Source organism: Rhinoraja longicauda, chromosome 6, assembly GCF_053455715.1.
Source record: "Rhinoraja longicauda isolate Sanriku21f chromosome 6, sRhiLon1.1, whole genome shotgun sequence".
Classification (NCBI taxonomy): domain Eukaryota; kingdom Metazoa; phylum Chordata; class Chondrichthyes; order Rajiformes; family Arhynchobatidae; genus Rhinoraja; species Rhinoraja longicauda.
In genome coordinates, this window is record NC_135958.1 from 67,084,896 (window position 1) to 67,112,629 (window position 27,734).

General features: G+C 43.0%; 2 protein-coding genes across 2 annotated transcripts in view; one reads left to right on the forward strand and one right to left on the reverse strand.

Annotated features, from left to right (window-relative positions):
• Positions 1 to 11,120, reverse strand: part of nup85 (nucleoporin 85) — a 42,720-nt gene extending 31,600 nt beyond the window's left edge. Inside the window, exons 1-5 of the mRNA XM_078401221.1 lie at positions 10,990 to 11,120; positions 3,187 to 3,289; positions 2,691 to 2,781; positions 1,737 to 1,896; positions 755 to 831 (exon numbers count right to left, since the gene is read on the reverse strand). Of these exons, the coding sequence (XP_078257347.1) occupies positions 755 to 831; positions 1,737 to 1,896; positions 2,691 to 2,781; positions 3,187 to 3,222 (364 nt within the window). The 5' untranslated portion in view covers positions 3,223 to 3,289; positions 10,990 to 11,120. The remainder of the gene's footprint in view (positions 1 to 754; positions 832 to 1,736; positions 1,897 to 2,690; positions 2,782 to 3,186; positions 3,290 to 10,989) is intronic.
• Positions 11,121 to 11,177: 57 nt separating this feature from the next.
• Positions 11,178 to 23,860, forward strand: LOC144594542 (small ubiquitin-related modifier 2). The gene is made up of 4 exons (XM_078401226.1): positions 11,178 to 11,318; positions 20,642 to 20,770; positions 21,663 to 21,734; positions 23,197 to 23,860. Exons 1-4 carry the CDS (start codon positions 11,298 to 11,300, stop codon positions 23,257 to 23,259), a joined length of 285 nt encoding a protein of 94 aa, XP_078257352.1. The 5' UTR covers positions 11,178 to 11,297; the 3' UTR covers positions 23,260 to 23,860.
• The last annotated feature ends 3,874 nt before the right edge of the window (positions 23,861 to 27,734 follow it).

Below are 27,734 nucleotides of genomic sequence, written 5' to 3' on the forward strand. Positions count from 1 at the left end.
AGACATTGGTGAAGCCGCATTTGGAACATTGTGTTCAATTTTGGTCACTCTTCTATAAGATGGTTGTCATTAACCTGGAAAGAGTGCAGAGAAGATTCACGCAGATGTTGCCAGGATTCAAAAGCATGCACTTTTGGAGAGGTTAGACGAGCTAGGACTTTATTCCTTGGACCACAGAAGGCCAAGAAGTGATCCTAAAGAGGTGTATAAAATCATGAAGGGAATTGCTAGGGTGTATGAACAATCTTTTACCAAGAATAGGGGAATCAAGAACCAGAGGACATAGGTTTAAGGTGAGAGAGCAAAGATTTAATAGGAACCTGAAAGGCAGCTTTTTCACTTAGAGGGATTATTGAATAAGCTTATCGTGGTGCACGAGGCAGATACTATAACTATTAAAAGACATTTGCACACATACATGGATAGAAAAGGTTTAGAGGGACATGGGACCAATGTAGGCAAATCGGACTAGCCTAGATGGGATACCTTGAGCCACATGGACAGGTTGGGCCGAAGGGTCCGGTTCTATATAGTGTGACTATGACTTACTGGAAAATCCATTGTGGAAGCAGAAATAGACATTTTAAAGGTGGAACCAACTCAATCAGATCAGGAAAAAAAATGAATAGACGTAGACCATTTTTCAAACCATAGCAGGGACCCTGCTCTCAGAAAAGTCCAACAGTTTGGAAGACTTGCATATAATTATTTTCTCTGTGACAGATTCTTCATCACATCATGACAAGCACCTTACCGGCTATTGCTGCTTTATGTAGCTCCTCCAGATAAGCCCTCATCACTGAACGGTAGTTTCTGCTAATGTGGACTAATCTGCAACAACAATCGCCATCTGTTACATCATGGAAACGTGTTATCCTATTCCTCACCCACCACTCGGGAAACTTGCCGTCTGGTCACAGTTTTGCCCAAATAAAGCATAACATGCTATCTTTGTAACCCAGCCTGCTGCTGGCTGCCCACAGCATTTCATGGTCACCCAGTTCTGAGTTGCCAGAGCAGATCTTCCAATCTGAAGCACAACTGTACCCTTGGAACTTTACTGAACTTTACTTGGATAACCATGAGCGCACACTTCCAGTAACGTCAAACATTCAGCTTACAAAATTTATTCACAAGTTTGTAATGACACTCTAATCAGCATAAAGAAATTTGTCAAAGCGGTTAGGTTAATGACAGAGGCCGACATATCTGTGGTTACCTGGTGTCTCTCTCAAATTTTCTGACAAAAATGGAAGGCATATAAATTTACCAGTTATGGGTGTGCTGTGTATACCATTTTTCAAACCATAGCAGGGACCCTGCTTTCAAAAAAGACCAACAGTTTGGAAGACTTGCATATAATTATTTTCTCGGTGACAGATTCTTCATCACATCATGACAAGCACCTTACCGGCTAGTCATGCACAACTGGATTTGCACAACTATCCCATCCTGCCACATAGTTTTAATGTGCTTAGCTCTATATTTTACTCCTCACGTTTCAGTTCTGGCCATTATCAAGGTAATAAGAGAGATTTCACTGCACTATCAAATTGGCCTCTACTCCTGCCCACATAGTTTCACCAGGATAATTAGCCGCTACACCCAAGGCGTCAGACTACAATGTGAAGAAAACCAATTGATATCAATTTATTGCCATAAATTGACTCCTCGTCAATCAGAGATCACAGTCAGTTTCAAGAGGGGGAGAAATCCCAAAATTAGTTTCTACTCACTGAATTTTGTTGCTGGTGCTATCCTTTGGGGTTTTCTGAAGTGTCATGAAGATGCCATGTGACTCATTGAAAAGTTTGCTCAGAATCTGCGAGTATATATCCTTATCTTTGAGAACAACTTGAATGTTGGCCATCCGCGATGAAGTATCGGAGGGCTTTTCTGTGGTTTGACAAGAAAAAAGGGCTGTGACATTCAGCTCTACATTGTGGTACACAGCCCCCACAAACCTTATCATCAGATCCAGCAGCTCCTTCACTTACAATACAATAGGTAAAACAATGGAAAGCTAGTCTCACAAGAGGTTAGTGGAAGAAAGGTGAAACTGCCATAGATACCCGAGTGACATACAACACAGAACCCCTTCAGTCCACTGAGTCCCAGCCAACCATTGAACCTACACCAATCCCATTTTTATACTCTGTTCATTCCCAACCACTCACCTACACACCAGAGGCAATGAACAGCAGTCAAATGACCTACTAGCCTGTGCGTCTTTAGGATGTGGGAGGAAACCAGAGTATCTGGGGAAACCCGCATTGTCACGAGAACATGCAAAACCCACATAGACTGCATGGGAGATTGGGATTGAACCTGGACTGCTGGAGCTAAGGTGACAACTCCAGTCACTGCACCACCTTTCCATGAAACCAAAACGATCCAAACTTCATTTCTTCTTCAAAGTAAGGGTAGGCAAATGAGACTTGCATTCTTTGGTCCAAGTTCAGAGTTCCCTGAAAGTGGCTACACAAGAAGAGAGAGAGAGAAAAGACCTATGGCATGTTTGCCGTCATCTTTTGAGGCATTGAATATAAGTATCAGGAAGTTATGTTCCAGCTTTATAGGACTTTGATAAGTCCAAGTGGTTGGGAACTAAAACCCAATATATCAAATATAAGTAATTTGGTTTTATAAAAACAAAATAAAAGATAAATAATGCTTGTACATCACATTACCTTTCCGCTCATTTTGTGTTGGATAAACCAACATTTCTGCAAGGCCCCACTCAAACCCTATGGGTCCTCTAGGGTCCACTCCTGGAATGTCCTGATATCAGAGAGAAAGAAACAGTTTGCACATATGAAGAAACAACTTGTTAGCTTTGCTAATGGAGCGCCAAAGTCATGGGAAGATACCACATAGAATCAGGACCCCGAGTCTGCACTGACCCCAATAACCCATTTATACCAATCCTACATCAATTCCATTTCCCAATACCTGCCAACTCTTCACTTTGACATTTGAAGCAATTTACGGGGGGCAATTAACCAACGGACACGCACCCTTCCTTAGAGGATGTGGGAGGCCGGGCGATCACAAGCCAGGAGGGAGAGCGCCCAAACTCCACAGAAACAACACCGAATCCCCACGCACCCCCGCCATACGCGCTTCCCCGGTCCATCTCCTCCAGCCCCTCTGCTCTGCCTCGCTCCCTTCCCCAGTCCCTCTCACCGTGACTGGCGCCGCGCTCTCCTCGTCCATGTCCATCTCTATCCCGCGCGCCTGCCTGCTCCGGCGCCCTTCAGCCACGTACTGACGTCATCCAGGAGCGACACTGAAAGGAAGGGCCGGCGGCAAGTTGGTATCATTCAGTTTGAAGAAGACCCGAAACGGCCCTCATTCTCTCTCTCTGGAGATGCTCCCTGTCCCGCTGAGTTACTCAAACTATTCTGTGTCTCTCTTTGGTATCATTCAAACTTCCTTTCCTTCTCCTATATTCCCTTCTCTCCAACCAAATCGGTTATCTCTCTTCCATCTCTTCTCTCTTCCAACCAAATCTTCCAATTAGCTTACAATGGCTCCTTGAAAGTGGCAACACGTAGATAGATTGATGAAGAAGACGTACTGCATGCTTACCTTTTCATCAGTTGCGTTAATGAGTTTCAGAGGAATGTTACTGGAAATAATGTTGCAGCATTATAAAACTTTGGTTCGGCTGGATTTGTGGAGTATTGTAGGCAATGCTTGTCGTGCCATTACAGAAAGGATATGAAGGCTTTGGGGAGAGTGCAGAAGAGGTTTACCAGAATGCTACTTAGAAGGTAGCAACAAAGGGAGTATTTAGTAAAGGGTATTAATATAAGAGGTTGGACAAACTTGGGTTGTTTTCTCTGGAGTGTCGGTGATTGAGGGGAGACCTGATAGAAGTGTATAAGATAATGAGAGCTATAAATAAAGGAGACAATCAGCACCTTTATCCCAGGTGGAATGTTGAAGACTAGAGGACATAGCTTTACGGTCCGCGGGGGGGGGGATTTTTAAAAGAAGTGTGCAAGATTTATATGCAGAATGTCTTCGTTGCCTGAAATGTGCTGCCAACGGTGGTGGTGGAAGCAGATACGATAGTGGCAGGGAATGGAGGGATATAAATCACACGCAGACAGAGTTGATTAGTTAAACTTGCATCATGTTCACCACAGACATTGTCACCCAAAGGCCTGTTCCTGTGCTGTACAATTCTATGTGGGTGATATTAAAATACAGCAAGCAATTAGCAAGACAAGTGCTGGCCTTTTGTGTAAGGAAGTTTGAGTCCACCAGTAAAATAATCATACAACAATTATACAGTACCCTAGTGAGATTACACTTGTCTTATTGTATACACATCTGATCTCTGTACCTCAGGTAGGATACACTTCAATAGAGCGATTGAATAAAGGTTTACCTGACTGATTCCTGGGATGAGGGATTGCCTTATCGGGAGGTATTAAGCAGAATACTGTACTCTTTCGATTTTACAATAAATTCTCAAAGCATTTGATAGGGTAGATAGAGGATTGATACATTTCTCCAGGCTGAGGAATCTAGAAAAAGGACAAGCTACAGAAAAAGGACAGTAAAAATAAATATATTCACTCGGATGGTAGTGTCCAAGAGGGATATGGAGGATCCAACACTGGCTGTATTCAGGAGAGAAATTGTGTATTTTGTGTATTAAGAAGATCAACTGATATGGCCAGTGATCTAAATATCTGTCATTAGAAAAAAAGCTGGAATCTATTATTAAGGAGGTCATTGTAATTGTTAAAAAATCATGACAATCAGGCAGTTCATAAAAGGGAAATCATGTTTGACAAATTTGCCAAAGTTCTTTGATGTATTTGGATTTCCAGAATGTATTCAGTTAGGTAGCACAATAAATGTAATACAGATGGGATTGAGGGTCCTATATTGGCATGGATTGCAGTGTGGTTAATGAACAGAAAACATAAAATCTGAATAAATGGATCATTTGTGGATTCAGTAACTGGCAGGATGCCACAGGAATCGATGCTGGGGCCTTCAACTATTTATAATTTATATCATGACTTGGATGAAGGGACTGAGTGTTCTCGAGCCAAATTTGCTAGCCAAGATAGGTAGTTAGCCATTTATTCACAAAATGCTGGAGTAACTCAGCAGGTCAGGCAGCATCTCGGGAGAGAAGGAATGGGTGACGTTTCGGGTCTCGACCCTGAAGAAGGGTCTCGACCCAAAACGTCACCCATTCCTTCTCTCCCGAGATGCTGCCTGACCTGCTGAGTTACTCCAGCATTTTGTGAATAAATACCTTCGATTTGTACCAGCATCTGCAGTTATTTTCTTATAGGTAGTTAGCCAGTATGAGAGAGCCTTCGTAGGGATATCAAGAGGTTGTGAGTGATCACAAAGATGGCAGATGGAGTATAATGTGGGAAAATGTACGGATATCCACTTTGGAAGAAAGAAAGAAAAAGTAGATTACTATTAATTAAAGTAAGTGGGACTACGATTTCTACAAGATGTTGCAGTACAAACGGATCTGGAGGACATAATTCATACAAGCAAACAGGCTTAGTTAGTTTAGATACAGCGCGGAAACAGACCCTTCGGCTCACCGAGTCCGCAATTCCTCCCCTGTATGTCTTTGGAGTGTGGGAGGAAACCGAAGATCTCAGAGAAAACCCATGGGGTCACGGGAAGAACGTACAAACTCCGTACAGACAAAGCCCATAATCGGGATCGAGTTCAGGTCTCCGGCACTGCAAGCGCTGTAAGGCAGCAACTCTACCGCTGTGCCACCGTGGCCGCCCTAATGCTCATTGCAATACAAAAGCTTATGCTCATTGTAGTACAAAAAATGAGAGGTGATCTTATTGAAGCTTTTAAGAAACAGGATGGAAAGTAAGAGAATGCTTCCCCTGATGGAATTAAATGGAAATGGGGAGCGTATATTCAGAATATGGGATCACCCATTTCAGGTGGAGGGGAAGAAGAATTTCTTCTCTAAGAATAGTAAATCTTTGTAATTCCCCAACTATGGAGACAGTTATTAGGTAAGTTGCTGATAGACATTTAAAGCATAAGTTTTGAGGGGAAGGATATGGAGAGAGAGAAAAGAATGTAAGGGTAAAAAGACCCTAATGGGAGTTATCTACAGGCCCCCAAACAGTAGCCTGGATAAAGGATGCAAGTTGAATCAAGAGTTAAAATTGGCATGTCGCAAAGGTAATGCTACAGTGGTTATGGGAGATTTCAACATACAGGTAGACTGGAAAAATCAGCTTGGTAATGGACCCCAAGAAAGGGAGTTTGTGGAGTGCCTCTGAGATGGATTCTTAGAGCAGCTTGTACTGGAGCCTACCAGGGATAAGGCAATTCTGGTTTTAGTGTTGTGTAATGAACCGGATTTGATAAGGGAACTCAAGGTAAAAGAGCCAAGGTAAAAGAGCCTCCATAGTGATCATAATATGATGTTTTAATCTACAATTTGAGAGGGAGAAGGGAAAATCCGAAGTGTCAGTATTGCAGTTGAGCAAGGGGGACTATGGAGGCATAAGAGAGGAGCTGGCCAAAGTTGACTGGAAAGAGACCCTAGCAGGGAAGACGGTGGAACAACAATGGCAGATATTTCTGGGAATAATACAGAAGGTGCAGGATCAGTTCATTCCAAAGAGGAAGAAAGATTCTAAGGGGAGTAAGAGGCGACTGTGGCTGATAAGGGAAGTCAAGGGTAGTATAAAAATAAAAGAGAAGAAGTATAACATAGCAAAGATGAGCGGGAAGCCAGAGGATTGGGACTCTTTTAAAGAGCAACAAAAGATAACTAAAAAGGCAATACGGGGAGAAAAGATGAGGTACGAAGGTAAGCTAGCCAAGAATATAAAGGAGGATAGTAAAAGCTTCTTTAGGTATGTGAAGAGGAAAAAAATAGTTAAGACAAATGTTGGTCCCTTGAAGACAGAAGCAGGTGAATTTATTATGAGGAACAAGGAAAGGGCAGACAAATTGAACAGGTACTTTGGATCTGTCTTCACTAAGGAAGACACAAACAATCTCCCAGATGTACTAGTGGACAGAGGTCCTAGGGTGACGGAGGAACTGAAGGAAATTCACATATGCAGGAAATGGTGTTGGGTAGACTGATGGGACTGAAGGCTGATAAATCCCCAGGGCCTGATGGTCTGCATCCCAGGGTACTTAAGCTCTAGAAATCATGGACGCATTGGTGATTATTTTCCAATGTTCTATAGATTCAGGATCAGTTCCCGTGGATTGGAGGGTAGCTAATGTTATCCCACTTTTTAAGAAAGGAGGGAGAGAGAAAACAGGAGATTACAGACCAGTTAGCCTGACATCAGTGGTGGGGAACATGCTGGAGTCAATAATAAAAGAAGGAATTGCGGAACGTTTGGATAGCGGTAACAGGATCATTCCGAGTCAGCATGGATTTACAAAGGGGAAATCATGTTTGACTAATCTGGAATTTTTTGAGGATGTAACTAGGAAAATGGACAAGGGAGAGCCAGTGGATGTAGTGCACCTGGACTTTCAGAAAGCTTACCAAAATCAACTGTTTGGAACATCATTAAGAAATTGAACACTGGTGAGCTTACTAATCGCAAAGGGACTGGCATGACAAGGAAGACCTCCACAGCTGAAGAATTCTCTCTATAATAAAGAAAAATCCCCAAACACCTGTCCGACAGATCAGAGGCACTCTTCAGGTATCAGGTGTGGATTTGACAATGACCACTGTCCACAGAAGACTTTGAGAACAGAAATACAGAGGCTACACTGCAAGATGCAAACCACTGGTTAGCTGCAAAAATAGGATGGCCAGGTTACAGTTTGCCAAAAAGTACTTAAAAGAGCAACCACAGTTCTGGAAAAAGGTCCTGTGGACAGACGAAGATTAACTTATATCAGAGTGATGGCAAGAGCAAAGTATGGGGGAGAGAAGGAACTGCCCAAGATCCAAAGCATACTACCTCATCTGTGAAGCATAGTGGTGGGGGTGTTATGGCCTGGCATGTATGGCTGCTGAAGGTACTGGCTCACTTATCGTCTTTGATGATACAACTGCTGATGGTAGTAGCACAATGAATTCTGAAGTGTATAGACACATCCTATCTGCTCAAGTTCAAACAAATGCCTCAAAACTCATTGGCCGGCGGTTCATTCTACAGCAAGACAATGATCCCAAACATACTTCTAAAGCAACAAAGGAGTTTTTCAAAGCTAAAATATGGTCAATTCTTGAGTGGTAAGTCAATCACCTGATCTGAACCCAATTGAGCATGCCTTTTATATGCTGAGGAGAAAACTGAAGGGCACTAGCCCCCAAATCAAGCATAAACTAAAGATGGCTGCATACAGGCCTAGCAGAGCATCACCTGAGAAGACACCCAACAACTGGTGTAGGAAAATAACTGCAGATGCTGGTACAAATCGAAGGTATCACAAAATGCTGGAGTAACTCAGCGGGTCAGGCAGCATCTGGTGATGTCCATGAATCGCAGACTTCAACCAGTCATTGTACGCAAAGGATATGCAACAAAATACTAAACATGACTACTTTCATTTACTGACATTGCTGTGTCCCAAACATTATGGTGCTCTGAAATGGGGGGACTATGTATAAACACTGCTGTAATTTCTATATGGTGAAACCAAAATGTCTAAAAATGGCCTTTATTAAAATCTGACAATGTGCACTTTAACCACATGTGATTTTTTTCTATTACAAATCTCAAATTGTGGAATACAGAGGCAAATAAATAGATGATGGGTCTTTGTCCCAAACATTATGGAGGGCACTGTATGTGTAAGAAAGAACTGCAGATGCTGGTCCAAATCAAAGGTAGACACAAAATACTGCAGTAACTCAGCGGGACAGGCAGCATCTCTGGAGATAAGGAATGGGGGACGTTTCGGGTCGAGACCCTTCTTCAGAGGAGTGGGTCCTTCATTGTCAGGGGAGTGGGCGGGACAAAGATAGAGACAGAAAGCAAGGGCTATTTGAAGTTCGAGAAGTCAATGTTCATACCACTGGGTGTAAACTACCCAAGCGAAATATGAGGTGCTGTTCCTCCAATTTGGGGTGGGCCTCACGCTGACAATGCAGGAGGCCCAGGACAGAAAGGTCAGATTGGGAATGGGAGGAGGAGTTGAAGTGCTGACCAACCGGGAGATCTGGTAAGTTAAGACGGACTGAGCGGAGGTGTTCAGTGAAATGATAGCCAAGCCTGCGCTTGGTCTCGCCGATGTAGAGAAGTTGACACCTGGAACAGCAGATACAGTAGATGAGGTTGGAGGAGGTGCAAGTGAACCTCTGCCTCACCTGTAAAGACTGTTTGGGTCCTTGGATGGAGTCGAGGGGGGAAGTAAAGGGACAGGTACTGCATCTCCTGCAGTGAGGGGGTGGTTTGGGTGGGAAGGGACGAGTTGACCAGGGAGTTTCAGAGGGAACGGTCTCTGCGGAAAGCAGAAAGGGGTGGAGATGGGAAGATGTGGCCAGTAGTGGGATCACGTTGGAGGTAGCGAAAATGTTGGAGGATTATATGCTGTATGCGACGGCTGATGGGGTGGAAGGTGAGGACAAGGGGGACTCTGTCCTTGTTATGAATGGGAGGAGGGGGAGCAAGAGCGGAGCTGCGGGATATCGAGGAGACCCCAGTGAGAGCCTCATCTATAATGGAAGAGGGGAACCCCCGTTTCCTAAAGAATGAGGACATCTCCGATCCCCTGGTATGGAGAACTTCATCCTGGGTGCAGATACGGTGTAGACGGAGGAATTGGGTGTAGGGGATAGTGTCTTTACAGGAAGCAGGGTGGGAAGAAGTGTAGTCTAGGTAACTATGGTTTGCAGTAGATGTCAGTCAATAGTCTGTTTCCTGTGATGGAGACAGTGAGATCTAGAAATGGTAGGGAGATGTCGGAGATGGTCCAAATGAATTTGAGTGCAGGATGGAAATTGGTGGTGAAGCTGATGAAGTCAATGACTTCTGCATGTGTGCAGGAGGTAACACCAATGCAGTCGTCAATGTAGCGGAGGTAGAGTTTTTTGCTGGAAATGTCAGATTAGATGGTATAATTTCAAGGTCAAAGGGTGAAAAAATTGTAAAGGAGATGAGCAGTTCACCTTTTTTTATATAGAGTGATGGGTGCCTGAAACACACTGCCTGGGGAAGTGGTGGACCCAGACATGATAATGCCATTTAAGAGGCTGTTACCGAGGCATGTGAAAATGCAGGGATTGTAGGGATATGGGTCACATGCAGACAGGTCGGTTTATTTTGGCAAAGATAGACACAAAAAACTGGAGTAACTCAGCGGGACAGGCAGTATCTCTGGAGAGAAGGAATGGGTGACGTTTCGGGTCGAGACCCTTCTTCAGACCATCTGTCTGGTTTAGATATTGTGGGGCAAAGGGCCTGTGTTGGGTTGTCTTGTGAGTCTAAATCATAGTACCCTCTACCTAATAGCACTAGGGCAAAACCTTCACCAACGAACAGCTCACAACTCCTTCTCAAGGACAATTTGGAATAGATAAAATACTCTGGCCTTGCCATAAATATCCACATCCCATATAATGAATAAACAAAATGGTTTCTGATAACTTACACTACTGCACATATTAAACATACATGATCCCAATCTACTATTTGGCAGTGCTGGTAAGGATGCTTGATATCATAGGTGAGTCCATCTAATTAAACAAAGAGCTAGGTGGCGACACAAGGAACTGCAGATGCTGGAATCTTGAGAAAAACATGCAGAGCTGAAATAACTCAGCTGGTCAGGTAGCATCTGTGGAGGGAATAATCAGGGGAGCTTTCGGGTCGAGATCCTTCTTCAAACCCAGAGATGGGTGAAGTACGGGAGCGAGCATTTAGAAATGGGAAGAGTGCAGGGTCTACTCCCTGAGTATCAGGCCCAACAAAGCAGGGTGAAGTGCAGATGTACCCTGCGCTCTTTGCAATTGTGCAAGGCGACATCGCACCCTCTGCCTACCTGCCATTCCCTCAAACTGAGGTCGCGCGATCCATCCCTGACGTAATTGGCGTTGTCCTGGGTGAGTTACGTGACCTGGTCGTCCGCGGCGCGCGCCTGGCCCCGCCCCCTGCTGCTCTTCCCGCCTCACGCTGCTGACGCGCGCCCAATCCGGTTCGGGGCCGGGTCGCGGGGACACGCACGTTGGCCTTTATCATCGTACGTGCGCGCGAGCGAGAGCCGCCGGGGGCGCGCACCGGTCTCCCCTCCCCCATTAATCCTGCTCCCTCTCTGTCTTTGTGCCGGAGAGACGCAGGCGAGAAGACACAATGGCGGACGAGAAGCCCAAGGTAACGCGGAGCGGGAGGCGGGGGAAGGGCGGCGGCAGGTTGAAGCCGGCAGCTCGGCTGCCATCCGTTCTTTGGCTCTCGCTTTTCGCCCCTCGCCGCTGCGGTTTGGCGAAGTTTGGACCGTGGCCGCTCGTTCGGCCCAATTTGAAATTTTGCCGCCATATTCGGTACGACCTGGGCCCGAGGCCGGGATCACTCGGAGCACGCCTCCCCAAAGGCCGTGAGACCCCGCTGCAGGCCTGAGGCTCTGCCAGCTGAGCGGGGGGCGGCGGGAAGGTTGGTGCAATTGTTGGTGCCCGACATGTGGGAGTCTCATCCGAGCGGCTGAAGCCCGAATCTGGCAGCCCCAGCAACACCTCCTGCGCTGTCGGTGGTAATGGGAGCCCGGCTCCGGGCTGTACAAACGTATGTATGTGAGATACTTTAGCATCTAAAACTCGGACGCCTGCAGTGTGTTTTTAAATCCACGCAACCTCGGTCCTCGCAAAAAGTTCACAACTCGGGTAGACAGACGCAAGCTGTCCTTTTGCTGTATGGTCAATGCCCAGTTGTGGCATACTGGGGTATATTTATGTACAGCAAGATCCAACATAGAGCAATGCGATAATGAACAGACTACCAATATAACTCCCTGACTGAGCTAATTTTCAGTTGGAACATCAAGATTTCAGCATCTCGTTGTTCCATAAAGAGATCCTTGAATCTGCCAATCACCAAGGTTGCTGCTGATCTCCTTGCACATTTCCTGCCCTTTTCGTGTGTCCTTTGATTTCTATAATTTATTATATTTTGAATGCAATGAATTACAGCACTACAGATGTCCAAGTTATAGTATGCCAAGGTTCATTGCCCCCTGGATGCAGAAAATCCTCTTGTCTCAGTCCTAAATATATTTTAGGATACCTATCATCTACAGCTTACTGCAAATGGTTAATACCTTGCACTATGGTGACAACAACCTCCAACAGTGTTGTCCACATGCAGGTTTTGAGCCAAAGCACTCCCAATTCCCCCCCCCCCCCAGAAGGATGTCGCTCAACTGGCTGAGTTCTTCGGCAGATTGTTTGTTGCTTCAGATTCCAGCATCTGCAGTTTCTTGTAGCTGGACAACCTCTATCAGATTGCATATTGGCATAGATAGTACTGTCTGAATTGTACTAAAAAAATCCAAAATATGGGTCTTATGGCTATACAGTATCATGGTCAATCTGCAGTTAACATTTTCAAAGATCTGGACACCATTGCTATGCACTCGCCCATTCTGAAAAGTAAACATGATTGAGCTTGATGAATGGCATAAGAAATAGATACAGGAGTAGGCCTTGTGTCTTCCTTGGCATTCAACAAAATTATGGTTACATTTTCTCAGCTGCTTTTCTGCGCTAACCCCATATATCTAAACATCTATAAATGTCTTGCAAACACTCAATGATTAGGTCTCCATGGACCTCTTGAACAGAAAACGACAACATTTCACTGCCCTGTGGGTGAAGAGATTTTTTTATCTGCCTTTGATGGCTAATACAATATTTTGAGACTGACCCCCAGAGCAAGGCATGCCCATGTCCCCTAACACAAGGCATATCTGTACCTCTCTCTCTCTTCTATTGAAATCTATGTTAATACTCATTAAATATCAGCAAGACTTGTTATTGACTTTGTTTGCTGTGGCTTAGTTTGTACTGTGCTTGAATCGTCAACCTTCTGACTCCAGAGTTGTGCAGAAAAATTATATTGTTGGTTGTGTTGGAGATGTTTTATTTTGGCTGAGACAACATTTCTTTGTCTGGACACAGCATTTTCATAAAGAGCAAGGTGATTTTCTAGTTCCCCAACTCAACGTTACCAAACTAAGACATATGGTCATTCATTATCACATTGCCATTGGTATAAATTTGCTGTGTGCTAACTGGCAACCCAATTTCCAATATAACAATGATAATGCTTCAAAGTCAAATGTCATTTTCTGAAGGAATAAAACTTTCTCCCTCTTTTACCCATTGACTTTGATAAGTTTTGATGAATGAAAACCCACATGAAAAATTCTATAATACTACTGTCTTCCATTTATTTACATGAACCCTTTCCCACTGTTGAAAGCACTTGGTGCAAGTGGGGAACCAGTGACACGTAATCTAGCAATAATTTATTATTTGAGCTTCAGATAATAGCCCATTGGGGTGAGTGTTAAAGGTTCCTGGACCCTGTGACTCTAATTCCAAAATTAAATGAGAACCTTTTTGAATAGGGTAGACTGAACAGTGGAGTGATTTATAAACTAGTGAAACTTCAGGTGTCTTGATTCTGGCCACTTCCTGCTTTTCATGAGTAAAACTTCCTTTAGTGTATGCATTTTAATTCTACCGTAAATGCTCAGGCTTCGGTTATTCTTGTGGCTCTGTGGTAATTCTGTGCAAAGTTGTTTTGCGTGTTTAAAAGTGTGCAAATGTGTAGAACGATTAAAAAAACAATGTTAAGTGGGTAATCCGTTAATAAGTGGGGTAGACAGCAATTTGATTACCAAGCATGTGCAGTCCCAATTCAATGTTTTTATCTGTCAATTGAGCAAAATAATATGTAATGCAATTCACTGCCTATAGTCCAACAGAGAAAGCAACATTTGGCCATTGAGGAATGTTTTGCAAATAGGTGAGTTGTGATAGATTACAAAGCAAGGAAAAGGTTGAAGAACTGCAGTTTCCATTTGGTTCTTTCTTGGTAGCAATTAAGTTATCCGTGGTTATGTTCTCCATTATCTCACCATTTACAGTAGTAATCTACAAGAGATGATATATTTTAACTAATTTATTTCGTATTGAGATTATTCACGTATAATATGGAATCTGAAGGTAACCTGTTGACCCATGGCTGTAAAGTTCATGATATTGTCAATTAAGCACCTACATGAGAAGCAAAAGATGAATTCTGAAATGATCTGCAGGTTAGGTGCCTTGTAGACAATAGGTGCAGGAGGAGGCCATTCGGTCCTTCGAGCCAGCACCGCCATTCAATGTGATCATGGCTGATCATTCTCAATCAGTACCCCATTCCTGCCTTCTCCCCATACCCCCTGACTCCGCTATCCTTAAGAGCTCTATCTAGCTCTCTCTTGAATGCATTCAGAGAATTGGCCTCCACTGCCTTCTGAGGCAGTAAATTCCACAGATTCACAACTCTCTGACTGAAAAAGTTTTTCCTCATCTCAGTTCTAAATGGCCTATCCCTTATTCTTAAACTGTGGCCCCTTGTTCTGGACTCCCCCAACATTGGGAACATGTTTCCTTCCTCTAACGTGTCCAACCCCTTAATAATCTTATACGCTTCGATAAGTTGTGAAGAAGATTGAGCTGCTGGGGGTAGTGTTTGAGGCAGCCAAGATGGTGGATAGTGGCATTTAAGAGATTTTGGATATGCAAGGAATGGGGGGACATGGATTATATGCAGGCAGAAAAGATTTGGTTTTGGCATCATGTTCTGCACAGACCTTGTAGGCCGATGGGCCTGTTCTTGTGCTTTATTGTTCTATGTTCATCAATTCGGATTGAATATAGTGTGCACTTGTAGGTTGCTTTTGCTTTCCACTTCATGGAATATGCAGTAGGAAATTTATGCCAGTGTTTATCTTTCCAAATGCTCAATTCCAAAACGCATCTCCTAGATTTTTAGATTTAGAGATAGTGTGGAAACAGGCCCTTCGGCCCACCGGGTCCGGGCCGCCCAGCGATCCCCGCACATTAACACTATCCTACACACATTAGGGACAATTTTTTAAAAACATTTGCCCAGCCAATTAACCTACATACCTGTACGTCTTTGGAGTGTGGGTGGAAACCGAAGATCTCGGAGAAAACCCACGGTGGTCATGGGGAGAACGTACAAACTCCGTACAGACGGCGCCCGTAGTCAGGATCGAACCTGAGTCTCCGGCGCTGCATTCGCTGTAAGGCAGCAACTCTACCGCTGCACCACCGTGCCGCCACTTGTATGTGACATTTTTTCCATTTGACAAGCGTCCATCTTCTAGAAAGTGCTGCTTTCACTGATGCTGTACTTCATAGACCTGCTGGGGTTTCTATACACGCAGGTTGTGTAATTGAATGAACACGTGTTACTGATTATTTCCTCCATGTCAGTACGCTCACTATTGTCAGAAGGTAGTGTATTCAGATCCCAGCATGAAAAATCTGGGTTCAGTTGTAAGTGCACTTACAGGGGCATTGTTGGAGGTGCCATGGCTAAACCAATACCAGGTCTCTTCCCATTAAAAGACCCCAAGGCACCATTTGAATTATCGGTGAATTCATGAGTGATATTCATCTATTAATGTTATAAAATAATCACATGGGTTTTTGGGGATCTTGCTCTCTCGCAGTTGTGTGCTATTTTAGTTGGTTTTTTTTGGGTCATGCGAGAAATTCATGTGCTAAGTGGTCATGTTGGCAAATTTGGGAAGTCATGGCCTATTTGCCATGCCTTTTCCTAGCTTTGTGGTGTTTACTGACTTTAAAGATGTGCTAAGTTCCCGTTCAGGCCATTAATATATCAGGAAGAGCAGAGATACAGGACTTGGGCCTGCAGTTGGCCAGTTTCATTTCCAGTGATTTTTTAAAAAACGATATTGCTGGCAAAAAGCAAAGTGCTCTCTTGATACTCTCTGTTTGATGCTGCTCCTATCAATGAGGAAACTAGAGCCAGAAGTCAGAATTTCAGTTTAAGGGGAAAGTCATTTAAGGAAAATCTCTTCCGTGTTGTGAATTTTTAGAATTCTGTACTCTGGAGGCCAAGTCTTCATTCAAAACAGTGATCTGTCCATAGAGCAGTTTGCAAACATTGGTGTTCCCATGGACCTGCTGCCCGTGTACTACTTCGTGGTAGGTGTCATGGTTTTAGAAGGCTGATGGAAATTGTGAATATTAGTATTGTGTGGGTTGCTATTTACATGGATGCACGAGCCATTTGTTGGTGTTGCTCCGAGGCAAATAAAACATTCCAACAAAGGTAAAGGTAATATTAGGTCAAAAGAAAAGCATGTAATATTACCCCAAATAATCAGTTGAGCAAAAATTTGGGGACATTTCAGAATTCAGTGAAGGAAGGAGAAATTAGTGTGAGTGAACTGCCTGACACACTGAATGACTCCAGGACTTTGTGTTTTTTCTCCAGTGTATCAACATAGCTAAAATTCCTCATTCCTGGAGTCCCTTGATGTATCTTTGCCAGTTTTAAGATATTTTCTATAGTGGGGCACACAGGACTGGGCACAATGTTCTAATTTATAAATGTTTTTCATTACTTTCCTACTCTTGTACTCTGTCTCTAATTATAAAGCCAGGATACGATTTACGATAATCACTTTCTCAATATGCCCTTCCCCATCCCCTTTCAATGTTCGCATATCCTTAGTGTTTTTGTAACCTTATTAGAATTGACCTCTTTGGTGTACGTTGCCTCGCAATTCTTTTTACCAAAATGTAACACTTCACATTTCACAGCATGAAATTTCATCTGCCACCAATCTGCTCATTCACACAGTGGCTGTTTCTCCAATAGCAGCATTGTTATATAAGTTAGTTTGTATGAAAGAATCAAGCAAAGCCTTGTGAATTTATGAATTAAAGAGTAGTTGACGAGCCTGTTTTTTTAAAAACTAACAAACAGCAGATGTGGAGAAATTAGTTTAATGCATTTAGATTTTCAGAAGGCTTTTGGTAAGATGCTATACTACACTAGAAGTTCTTAAAAAGAGTTTGAGTATCTGGATAGACACAAAAAGCTGGAGTAAATCAGCAGGACGGGCAGCATCTCTGGAGAGAAGGAATGGGTGACGTTTTGGGTCAAGACCCTTCAAACTAGTCAGGGAAACAAGAGATAAAGATGATGATGTAGAGAGATAAAGAACAATGAATGAAAGATGTGCAAAAATGTGACAATGATTAAGGAAACAGGCCATTGTTAGTACCTGGAGTTTGGGGTGATGTGCTGGTGTTGATTGTGGTTTGGTTCCTGGATGTGAACAAACTTTAATCTTACTCTTCTTGGATTTAGAGGTTCTAACCAGTGAGGTGTTGGATCCCAGTTATTTATTAATATTAATTTCTGTTGTTGATAAAAAGTTTAGGTGAGCACTGACGTGATGTGGGTGCAGAGAAGCTTGAGCAGGAAGTAGATTAATGAGGTGCGGACGGGTATGGCAAATGGAATAAGTGAAAAAGCATCATGATCGACTGGTAAAAAAACAGAAAATCAATATCTTTAAATGGGGAGAGGATAGTTTTTTTACGTTAATCATTGAAAGTTAACATGCAGGTAAGGTAAGCAATTAGCGGGGCAGATTGTATAAGAAAATAACTGCAGCTGCGAGGAGGATGCTAGGAGGCTGCAGAGTGACTTGGATAGATTAGGCGAGTGGGCAAATGCATGGCAGATGCAATATAATGTGGATAAATGTGAGGTTATCCACTTTGGCGGCAAGAACAGGAAAGCAGAGTATTACCTGAATGGTGACCGATTGGGAGAAGGGGAGATGCAATGTGACTTGGGTGTCATGGTGCACCAGTCATTGAAAGCAAGCATGCAGGTGCAGCAGGCAGTGAAGAAAGCGAATGGTATGTTGGCATTCATAGCAAGAGAATTTGAGTTTAGGAGCAGGGAGGTTCTGCTGCAGTTGTACAGGGCCTTGGTGAGACCGCACCTGGAGTATTGTGTGCAGTTTTGGTCTCCTAACCTGAGGAAAGACGTTCTTGCCTTAGAGGGAGTACAGAGAAGGTTCACCAGATTGATCCCTGGGATGGCGGGACTTACATATGAGGAAAGACTAGATAGACTGGGCTTGTACTCGCTGGAATTTAGAAGACTGAGGGGGGATCTTATAGAAACATATAAAATTCTTACGGGGTTGGAGAGGCTAGATGCGGGAAGATTGTTCCCGATGTTGGGGGAGTCCAGAACCAGGGGTCACAGCTTAAGGATAAGGGGGAAGTCTTTTAGGACCGAGATGAGAAAACATTTCTTCACACAGAGAGTGGTGAGTCTGTGGAATTCTCTGCCACAGAAGGTAGTTGAGGCCAGTTCATTGGCTATATTTAAGAGGGAGTTAGATGTGGCCCTTTTTGCTAAAGGGATCAGGGGGTATGGAGAGAAGGCAGGTACAGGCTACTGAGCTGAATGATCAGCCATGATCATATTGAATGGCGGTGCAGGCTCGAAGGGCCGAATGGCCTACTCCTGCACCTATTTTCTATGTTTCTATGCAGATGCTGGTACAAAATCGAAGTTATCACAAAATGCTGGAGTAACTCAGCAGGTCAGGCAGCATCTAGGAGAGAGGGAATGGGTGATGTTTTGGGTCGAGACCCTTCTTCAGACTGATGTCAGGGGGGCGGGACAAAGAAAGGATATAGGTGGAGACAGGGAGGCAGTGGGGGAACTGGGAAGGGGGAGGGGAAGAGAGGGACAGAGGAACTATCTAAAGTTGGAGAAGGCAATGTTCATACCGCTGGGCTGTAAGCTGCCCAAGCAAAATATGAGGTGCTGTTCCTCCAATTTCCAGTGGGCTTCACTATGGCACTGGAGGAGGCCCATGACAGAAAGGTCAGTGGGAGGGGGAGTTGAAGTGCTCAGCCACTGGGAGATCAGGTTGGTTAAGGCGGACTGAGCGAAGGTGTTGAGCGAAACGATCGCCGAGCCTGCGTTTGGTCTCGCCGATGTAGAGAGGTTGACATCTGGAGCAGCGGATACAATAGATGAGGTTGGAAGAGGTGCAGGTGAACCTCTCTCATCTGGAAATACTGTTTGGGTCCTTGGATGGAGTCGAGGGGGGAGGTAAAGGGACAGGTGTTACATCTCCTGCGGTTGCTGGGGAAAGTGCCTGGGGAGGGGTTGGTTTGGGAAGGAAGGGACGAGTGGACCAGGGAGTTATGGAGGGAACGGTCTGCGGAACGCAGAAAGGGGAGGAGGTGGGAAGATATGGCCAGTAGTGGGGTCTCGTTGGAGGTGACGGAAATGTTGGAGGATGATTTGTTGGATTGGCTGGCTGATGGGGTGGAAGGTGAGGATAAGGGGGATTCTGTCCTTGTTACGAATGAGGGGAGGGGGAGTCAGAGTGGAGCTGTGGGATATAGAGGAGGCCCTAGTGAGAGCCTTTTTTTTAATCGTGATGAACTTTTTTTTTTGATGTTTTGATGCAAATTGTATGTTGGCTATTTATTGTGGGTTAATTTATATATAGAAATTCCATTTTCAGTAGTCAATATTTAAATTGCTGAAACCTGATGATTTTGAGAACAGAAGACTAGGGTAGGGAGTATGGCAGGAAGGCAGTAGATAGGAGGCATAATACTGCAAAGGCTATAATCTGGAGCATAAAATGGAATGCTGAAAGTATTTAGCAGGTTGAGCAGCATGAAGTGAGAGACTCAAGCTAGGGATCCTAAATAAGTCAGCAGTGAATTCATGTACTGTGCCCTCCATAATGTTTGGGACAAAGACCCATCATTTGTTTATTTGCCTCTGTACTCCACAATTTGAGATTTGTAATAGAAAAAAATCACAAGTGTACATTGTCAGATTTTATTAAAGGCCATTTTTATACATTTTTGTTTCACCATGTAGAAATTACAGCTGTGTTTATACATAGTCCCCCTATTTCTGAGCACCATAATGTTTGGGACACATGGCTTTCACAGATGTTTGTAATTGCTCAGGTGTGTTTAAATGCCTCCTTTTTTCTCACTCGTGTGTCAGATGCCATGATCTCGTTGAGCCAATAGCTGGTTGGTTGCAGTACCTGTTTAAAACCATTGTTTTTAAGAATAATGCAAATTATTTGGTGATCGGATAACTAATTGCATTTATAAAGGGATGGGCAGGGTAGAAGAATAGTTTTTTTCCAGTTGAGGAATTTGGCTTTTTCCGGCTCCAAGATGAAAAATCAGGTTTTTTACATGGAGGCAATAAACTTCACAAAACTGTACAGCTTTGGAATTCATTGATAACAATGAAGATTAGTGTTTAAAGAAATACGAAAAAGGTTGTAAAATTATGACAATTTTTTTGTTTATGTGGAGGCTAAATGGACAATTTCCATATTACAGCTGTCCTTTTGTGTCACTCAAGTTTGCAGCTAACTAAATGTTGACCCTGTGATATAGTCTGATTTAGTTGCAGGTGGTGTTTGCCCCAAAGCATTGTGGGCAAAGCATTCAATTCTGGTGATTTTATTCATCTGGTTTTGATTGCTTACTTCTGGTGCAGGAATGTATTTTTGTCTGTGACATTTAACCTTTGTTCAATCCACTCTCACCTGCTGTATTTCTTCTCTACAGGATGTGCTGAAATCAGAAAACGACCACATTAACCTGAAGGTGGCAGGCCAAGATGGCTCAGTTGTGCAGTTCAAAATCAAAAAGCATACACCTCTAAGCAAACTGATGAAAGCATACTGTGAACGCCAGGTACAACAACTTGAATTAGTGTTTAAATCTTTGGTAATAACTAATTTAGTGCCCCCACGATTTGGTGATCATGGTTCATGAATCAAATCTGCTTTTAACATGTCAGTGTCTAATGGTTTTGTCAAAAAAATGCATAATGTGGAACTAACTAATCTCAGTTGAGGTATTATAGCATTGGAAAGGGATTTCATGCAGATTTTTAGATCAAGTATGTTCTCTGCAATTTAGGCTCTTGAGTTAGTCCTGTTTTTTTTTGTCTGCCTGACTGCAGGGACAGAATGGATTAATAGAGTTGAATTGCAATTACTGATACGTCCCACCAGATACGTGGATGAGGAATAATCTCCACTGATATTCACTGGGCAGATGCTTTAAAATATGGTAAAGATTGCCGATCTTTGGAATTCACCCCCCCAAAGGACCTCTGGGGAATGAACTGCACTAAGTAGAGTATATTGTTATGCAATGGAAACTATCCTGTCAAGTTCATTTGGGGGAATAGTTTCATAGTAGCAGTATCCATCCTTTGACAACCTGCTATAATCTGACCAGGGTCTCCATAAGAGGACTTCTTTGGGGGGGGAGTAAATGTTGTAGTAAATTCTACAGCAAATTATAGAGGGAGAATTCTTAATCCTCAAACCCTTGTATATTACGTTCTCCAAGAAATACCTCGGCCCTTGTGTGGATCGCAGCAGACAGGGATTGGGGTTTTTTTTTCACACCGTCAAAGAGCAGCTGGAAGATTGGTCTCCATAGAAGAAGTTATTGATCGCCACAGAGGAAGTTATGGCTTTGGGCACCATTATTGTCCATGGTGTATATGTGTTGTGTGGTACGACTACTGATCTTGTCCCTTTTATGGTCCTGAAAACCTGTCTTATATTTCCAGGGGTTAGCAATTCGACAGATCAGATTCCGATTTGATGGACAACCCATTAATGAAACAGACACGCCAGCACAGGTATGATCTAGTCCTGGCACACACCTCTACTATGGAAGAAGGTCGAGTCTGGGAAAGGCACTGATTGCACTTCTTTAAGCTTTCTATCTTTTAGAGAATTCCTTTAATTTTGTAACATATTGTCCCCTTCATTGACACGTTATTCAAGTGATATTAAGATTTTGGTTGCCCAACAGCCTATCATTTTTCTTTGCAGGATCAAATCCTGGAAGTCAACCTGTGACAAACCTGGCTTGCAGTGGGTGGGGAGCCTTCGATGCCAATAATTGTCCTAGATAGCAAATCTGCAGCTGGTAGTGAGGTTCTCCAAGTCTTCTGACGTGTGAGGGGTGGTCAGATTGTCATATCTCCCTGCGACATAGAAAACCATTGGACCCATCGGTCTCTGCTAGGCTTCAGAGCCCAATATTGTCCCGTCCCCCCCCCCCCCCCCCCACTTCGCTGTAACATTTTGTCTAACATATCCATAACACTCCCTGATTCTTTCCCACCCCTTGCATTAGTGGCAATTCACAGCAGCCAGTTAATCTTTCAAACAGCACCACTTTGGGATGCGGGAGGAAACCAGAGCACCCAGAGGAAACCCATGTGGTCATATTTAGTTTAGAGATACAGCATGGAAACAGGCCTTTCGACCCACCGAGTCCTCACTGACCAAAGATCACCCCGTACACTAGTTCTATCCTACAAATTAGGTACAATTTAGAGGCAAATTAACCTACCAACCTGCATGTTTTTGGAATGTTGGTGAAAGCTACAGCTTCCAGAAAAAACTCACCCAGTCACAGGGAGAACGTACAAACTCTGTACAGACAGCACCTGCAGTCAGGATCAAACCCGAGGCTCTGGCGCTGTAAGGCAGCAACTCTACTGTTGCTCACACCTGTGTGGAAGGTACAAATTCCATTCACCTCCTGGGCTATTGAAGTTGTGTGAAACTCCATTACCTGCAGCCACATGCCACTGCATCTGATGAGAAAGAAGGCACATGCCAGGATAGGAAATTACACTTTTATTGGGTGGGTGGGGGGGGGGGGGGGGGGGGGTGTGTTCTGGTTCACGAGCAGTGGTAAGATTTATTTTATCACAATGCTTGTCCTGAAGGATCTGTTCCCACGCATAAAGAATTATCATTGTATTTATAAACCCTTGCATTGAATGCTTTTTGTTGGGTGCCAGTGGAAACATAGGATGGCGGAATGCATTATTAGAAATCTGAGGGAAATAACTGCTAATAATATGAGCAATTACTGTAAGATGCCAGTCATAGAAAATGGTTGGACATGAAGGTTTAAACTGTGTGGTAAAGTTGTCTCTATTCTAAGGTTTTCCCATTCTCATTCCTTCTATTTTTATTTCCTTTCTGGCTTACCCTCCTGAAATTCCTAACCACACTCATGTTTCTGCTTCATCTTGTTCTCATCTCTTTTGGTATTTGGTCTCAGTTGTTGTGTTCTTGCAGTTGGAGATGGAAGACGAAGACACAATTGACGTATTCCAGCAGCAAACTGGAGGCCATTACTGACGGCTCTTGCTCCCCATGTGATTGCCAGATCCATGGATCATTTGTGCTTCTAACACAGCAAGTTACTCTCAGCAGCAGTTTGGAAAACACTTGTAGAATATTTTGCATCCGTGTACACCTTCATAACAGCATTTATTGTTTGCTGGTTAATCTTATTACATTCGATTTTAAATAATAAAAGTGACCAGTTTATAAAGAACAATCGGAACTCAATGGTTTCTACTGGAGTGTCTGACAGTATGATTACTTGACCAAACAAGATTTCTAAATCCAAAAATATCCATTTTAACAAACTATATTTTTATTCTATCTGTTTGTGTTTGGGTCCTGATCTAGCTTTTAAAAATTTTGCGATAAATTATTCATTTCATTGTTTTAATTTAGTTGAAACTGGTATTTCTCAATCAAATGCTGCCATTTCCTGTATCACTGCAAAGTCGAGCAAATTATTTTATACAATTTATATTGTTGTAGACCCACAGAGCATTCCTGGTGCTGTGTTTAAAGTAGTGTAATATAGGTCAGAAGATGAATTCCCTCATTTTTGTTTTCTTCATGTATGCCTGTTTTCATAAATTCCTTATTAAAACACAAAACTGAACATGTTATGTGTTATCTTTCTTTTGGATGGCTTTCTTTTGGGTTTCTTTCTCTTAGTTTTGCATTTGGGTGTGGCTGGTAGTCAGTACTGTTTCACTGAGTGATATTTTTTTGGTCCACTGTGTAGGAAAATAACTGCAGATGCTGTTACAAATCGAAGGTCTCACAAAATGCTGGAGTAACAGCGGGTCAGGCAGCATCTCTGGAGAGAAGAAATGGGTGACGTTTCGGGTCGAGGCCCTCAGACTGATGTCGGGGTGCGGGACAAAGAAAGGATATAGGTGGAGACAGGAAGACGGGGAGAACTGGGAAGGGGGAGGGGAAGAGAGGTCAATGATCTATCTGTGTTCCCTGATGTGAGCCTTTTAAAAGACCTGTCATGGGCAAGATGGGCTGAATAGTTTCTTCCTTGTGCTCCATGTTTGAAATCCAACATGGGTGACTGCCACTTAATGTTGGCTGGAAAATAAATGAATGTGACCAATCTTTTAAAGAGGAACTAAAATCCTCTACTGCCTAGTTGTTATGTTGATTTGGCTCAATTAACTGATTATTGTACCATCCTACTCTTGTACAGAAAGTACTACATTGTCACAAGTTGTTATCATAGAGTAGAAACAGTCCTTTGAATCCACTAAGTCCACACCAATCAAACACTTATTTACACTAACCATTTTTTATTCTCCACATTTCCCGCCATACACCAATTTATAGTGACCAACCACCCAACCCACTGCATTGTTGGCATGTTGGAAGAAATCCACATGGTTACTGGGAGAACTTGTGAACTCCACACAGTATAGGTCAGGGTTGAATCAGATCAAATAGCTATCTTAAATCTTTAATGCAATGAGACGTGGTTAGTTCAGAACAGGTTTGGCCAAACCCTCTGGGTCTTGCAGCTACAGGTAATAATTTTCAAAAGTTCAAGAGCTGCAAGAAATGCACAATTGTGTATTTTTATTGCTAACACTTCAATCTTATAATACCTAGGAAAATAACAGCAAACATTATTTCTGTGCCATAACCGATTATTCCCAGTGGCATTGAGTCCCCATTTTGATTGTAAGCCTTTTGGAAGTTGCATTGTTTGTCACTTAAGTTTTGAATTATTTGGACGTAAATTTGCAGTCACTACTGCAATAAACTCAACATTCTTAATCAGCATATGGATTTTGACATCAGCTGTATTACACAGAATAACAAAACAAGCTGTGAATGTTCTGTAGTTTCCTCAATGAACAGAGAAATTACTGTCCTTTGGGTTATTTAGGTAAAACTTTAACAAGTTACGATGTTGTTCCTTAACCATGATTTGGGAGAATATTCAGTTGAAACAATGAGATGTCCTGTGACATTTCAAGTTGTTCCCATAGTGAGTGAGCAATGCTTGCCAATATGGTCCAATGGATTGCCATTGTTAACAATGAATGCAAAATTATTTACCCCTTCTGTTTTGTTTTTTATTCAGATTCTAATCAGTTTATTGTCTTCTACATTCCAGTACAATAAAATTCCTTGTTCACAAAGCTTACAGAATAACTGTGTATATACACACCAATTATTAAAAAACAGTACAAATATAAAGATGAGTGCAAAACAACAATGATGCAAGCTTGTAGTGCAAAAGAATATAAAAGTACAATAATGGAACAATCAAATGAGGTAGAGTTAACAGTATGTGGCAGCACTTCCAGGAATGGAGTATGAAAGAGATGACTGGGTCAGGTTTCTGATGGCAGTGGAAAGAACCTGTTCAGAAATCTAGACATTCAAGCTTTTAACCTATATTTTCTCCTAGCAGGTAGAAGAGAGATAAGGGAATGGCCAGATGGCAGGCAGAATTCAATGCACCATGAAGATGGATTGGAAAGGAGGTAACGAGCCAGTGATCAACTGGGCTGTGTTCACTATTCTCAGGCGGTTCAGGCAGTCGAGAGCAGATTAGTCAGCATACCAGGCTGAGATGCATCCTGTCAGAATACTTTCTATGGTGTATATGCAAGAGTACAAGAGAATCATAATGGACATGCTGAATCGTCTGTAATGCCTAAAAAAGTACATCACGTTGATCACATCAGCGTGAAGGGATTGGTTCCTGGCGATATGGATGCTGAATAACTTGAAGCTGTTAACCATTTCCACAGCAGCTGAAGAAGGGTTGTGTTTACCCCTGTACTTTCTTGGGCCAATATCCACCTTTTTGTCTTACTGATGTTAAGGGCTAGGTTATTGCCTTGATCCATGACACTAAGTTCTCAAACTCTTTCCTGTCCTTTGTCTTATCATTGTAGATCTGGCCAACAGCTGAGATGACATTGACAAACTTAAAGATTGGGTTAGCTGAAACTTCAGAGCTGCTTAGAATAGAGAATTGCAAAGATTTGCTGTCATTTGAAGGTCTTTCACCTCATCTCAGTCCTAAATGATCTGTCAATTGCCCTGATATTGTGACCCCAGCTCTTGACTCAACAGCCTACTGAGCCCTGAGAATTTTGCAACTTTCAATTAACTGACCTCTCATTCTTCCAAACTCTGGAGAATACCTCACCTCTCAATTTCTCCTCCTATGGCAAACATGTCATCCCTGGAACTTTGTGTTAATACCTCCAAGGCAAGTACATCTTTCTCTAATATTTCTTGTTCATGGACAAAAACAATGATCAAGGGAACTTGGGGTAGTTAACAGTGATGTCTCAAAGAAAGTTCATATTACAGAAGAAAAGGTGCTGGAGGTCTTAAAATGCATAAAGGCAGATAGATGCCTGGGACCTGATCAAATGTAGCTTAGGATATTGTGGAAAGTTGGGAAAGAAATGTGGTGCCACAGGCACAAATATTTGTATCATCAAGAGGGACAGGTGAGGTGTCGGACGACTGGAGGGTGGCTAAAGTCTAAGAAGACCTCCAAGAGAACTAAGAGCCTAACATCAGTGATGTTACTGGAGAAGTTTTGGAGGGACAGGATCTGTCTGCATTTGTAAAGGCAAACACTGGGGATAGACACAAAAAGCTGGAGTAACAGCAGGACGGGCAGCATCTCTGGAGAGCATGATTACTAATTAGGGATGGTCACCGTGGCTTTGAAGTGCTTCAAGAGACTGATGATGGTGCACAATGACTCCAGCCTTCAAGACAGCTTTGATCCACTGTGGTGCTCTCCCCCTCGCCTTAAAGCTCTCTGGATATCTGGAAAACAATGATACCTATGTTCAACTTTTATTTATTGATTATAGCTCCACTTTCAACATCATGATCTCATCCGTAATCTCAAATCTCCTAGAACTAGAAGTCAGCAACCCTTTTACCACACGAAGGTATCACAAAATGCTGGAGTAACTCAGCAGGTCAGGCAGCATCTCAGGAGAGAAGGAATGGGTGACATTTTGGGTCGAGATCCTTCTTCAGACTGAAGAAGGGTCTTGACCCGAAACGTCAACCATTCCTTCTCTCCTGAGATGCTGCCTGACCTGCTGAGTTACTCCAGCATTTTGTGATACCTTCGATTTGTACCAGCATCTGCAGTTATTTTCCTACACAACCCTTTTACCACTGGATCTTTGGCTGATCCACAGATCACAATCAATGAGGATGCATGATAACACAGACTCTATAATAATTCTCAATACTCGTGTCCCGCAAGGATGCTTTCTCAGTTCCATGCTACACCTATATACTCAATACTGCGGCTAAATTTGGCTGTAACTCCATCTACGTTTGCATATGACAGCACTGTGGTGGGCTGAATCATGAACAATAACAAGATGGAGTACAGGAAAGAGATAGAGAACTTAATAATATGGTGTCAGGGCAGCAACCTCTCCCACAGTGGTCGCAAGATGAAGCAGCTAGTTATCAACATCACGAAATGTGAT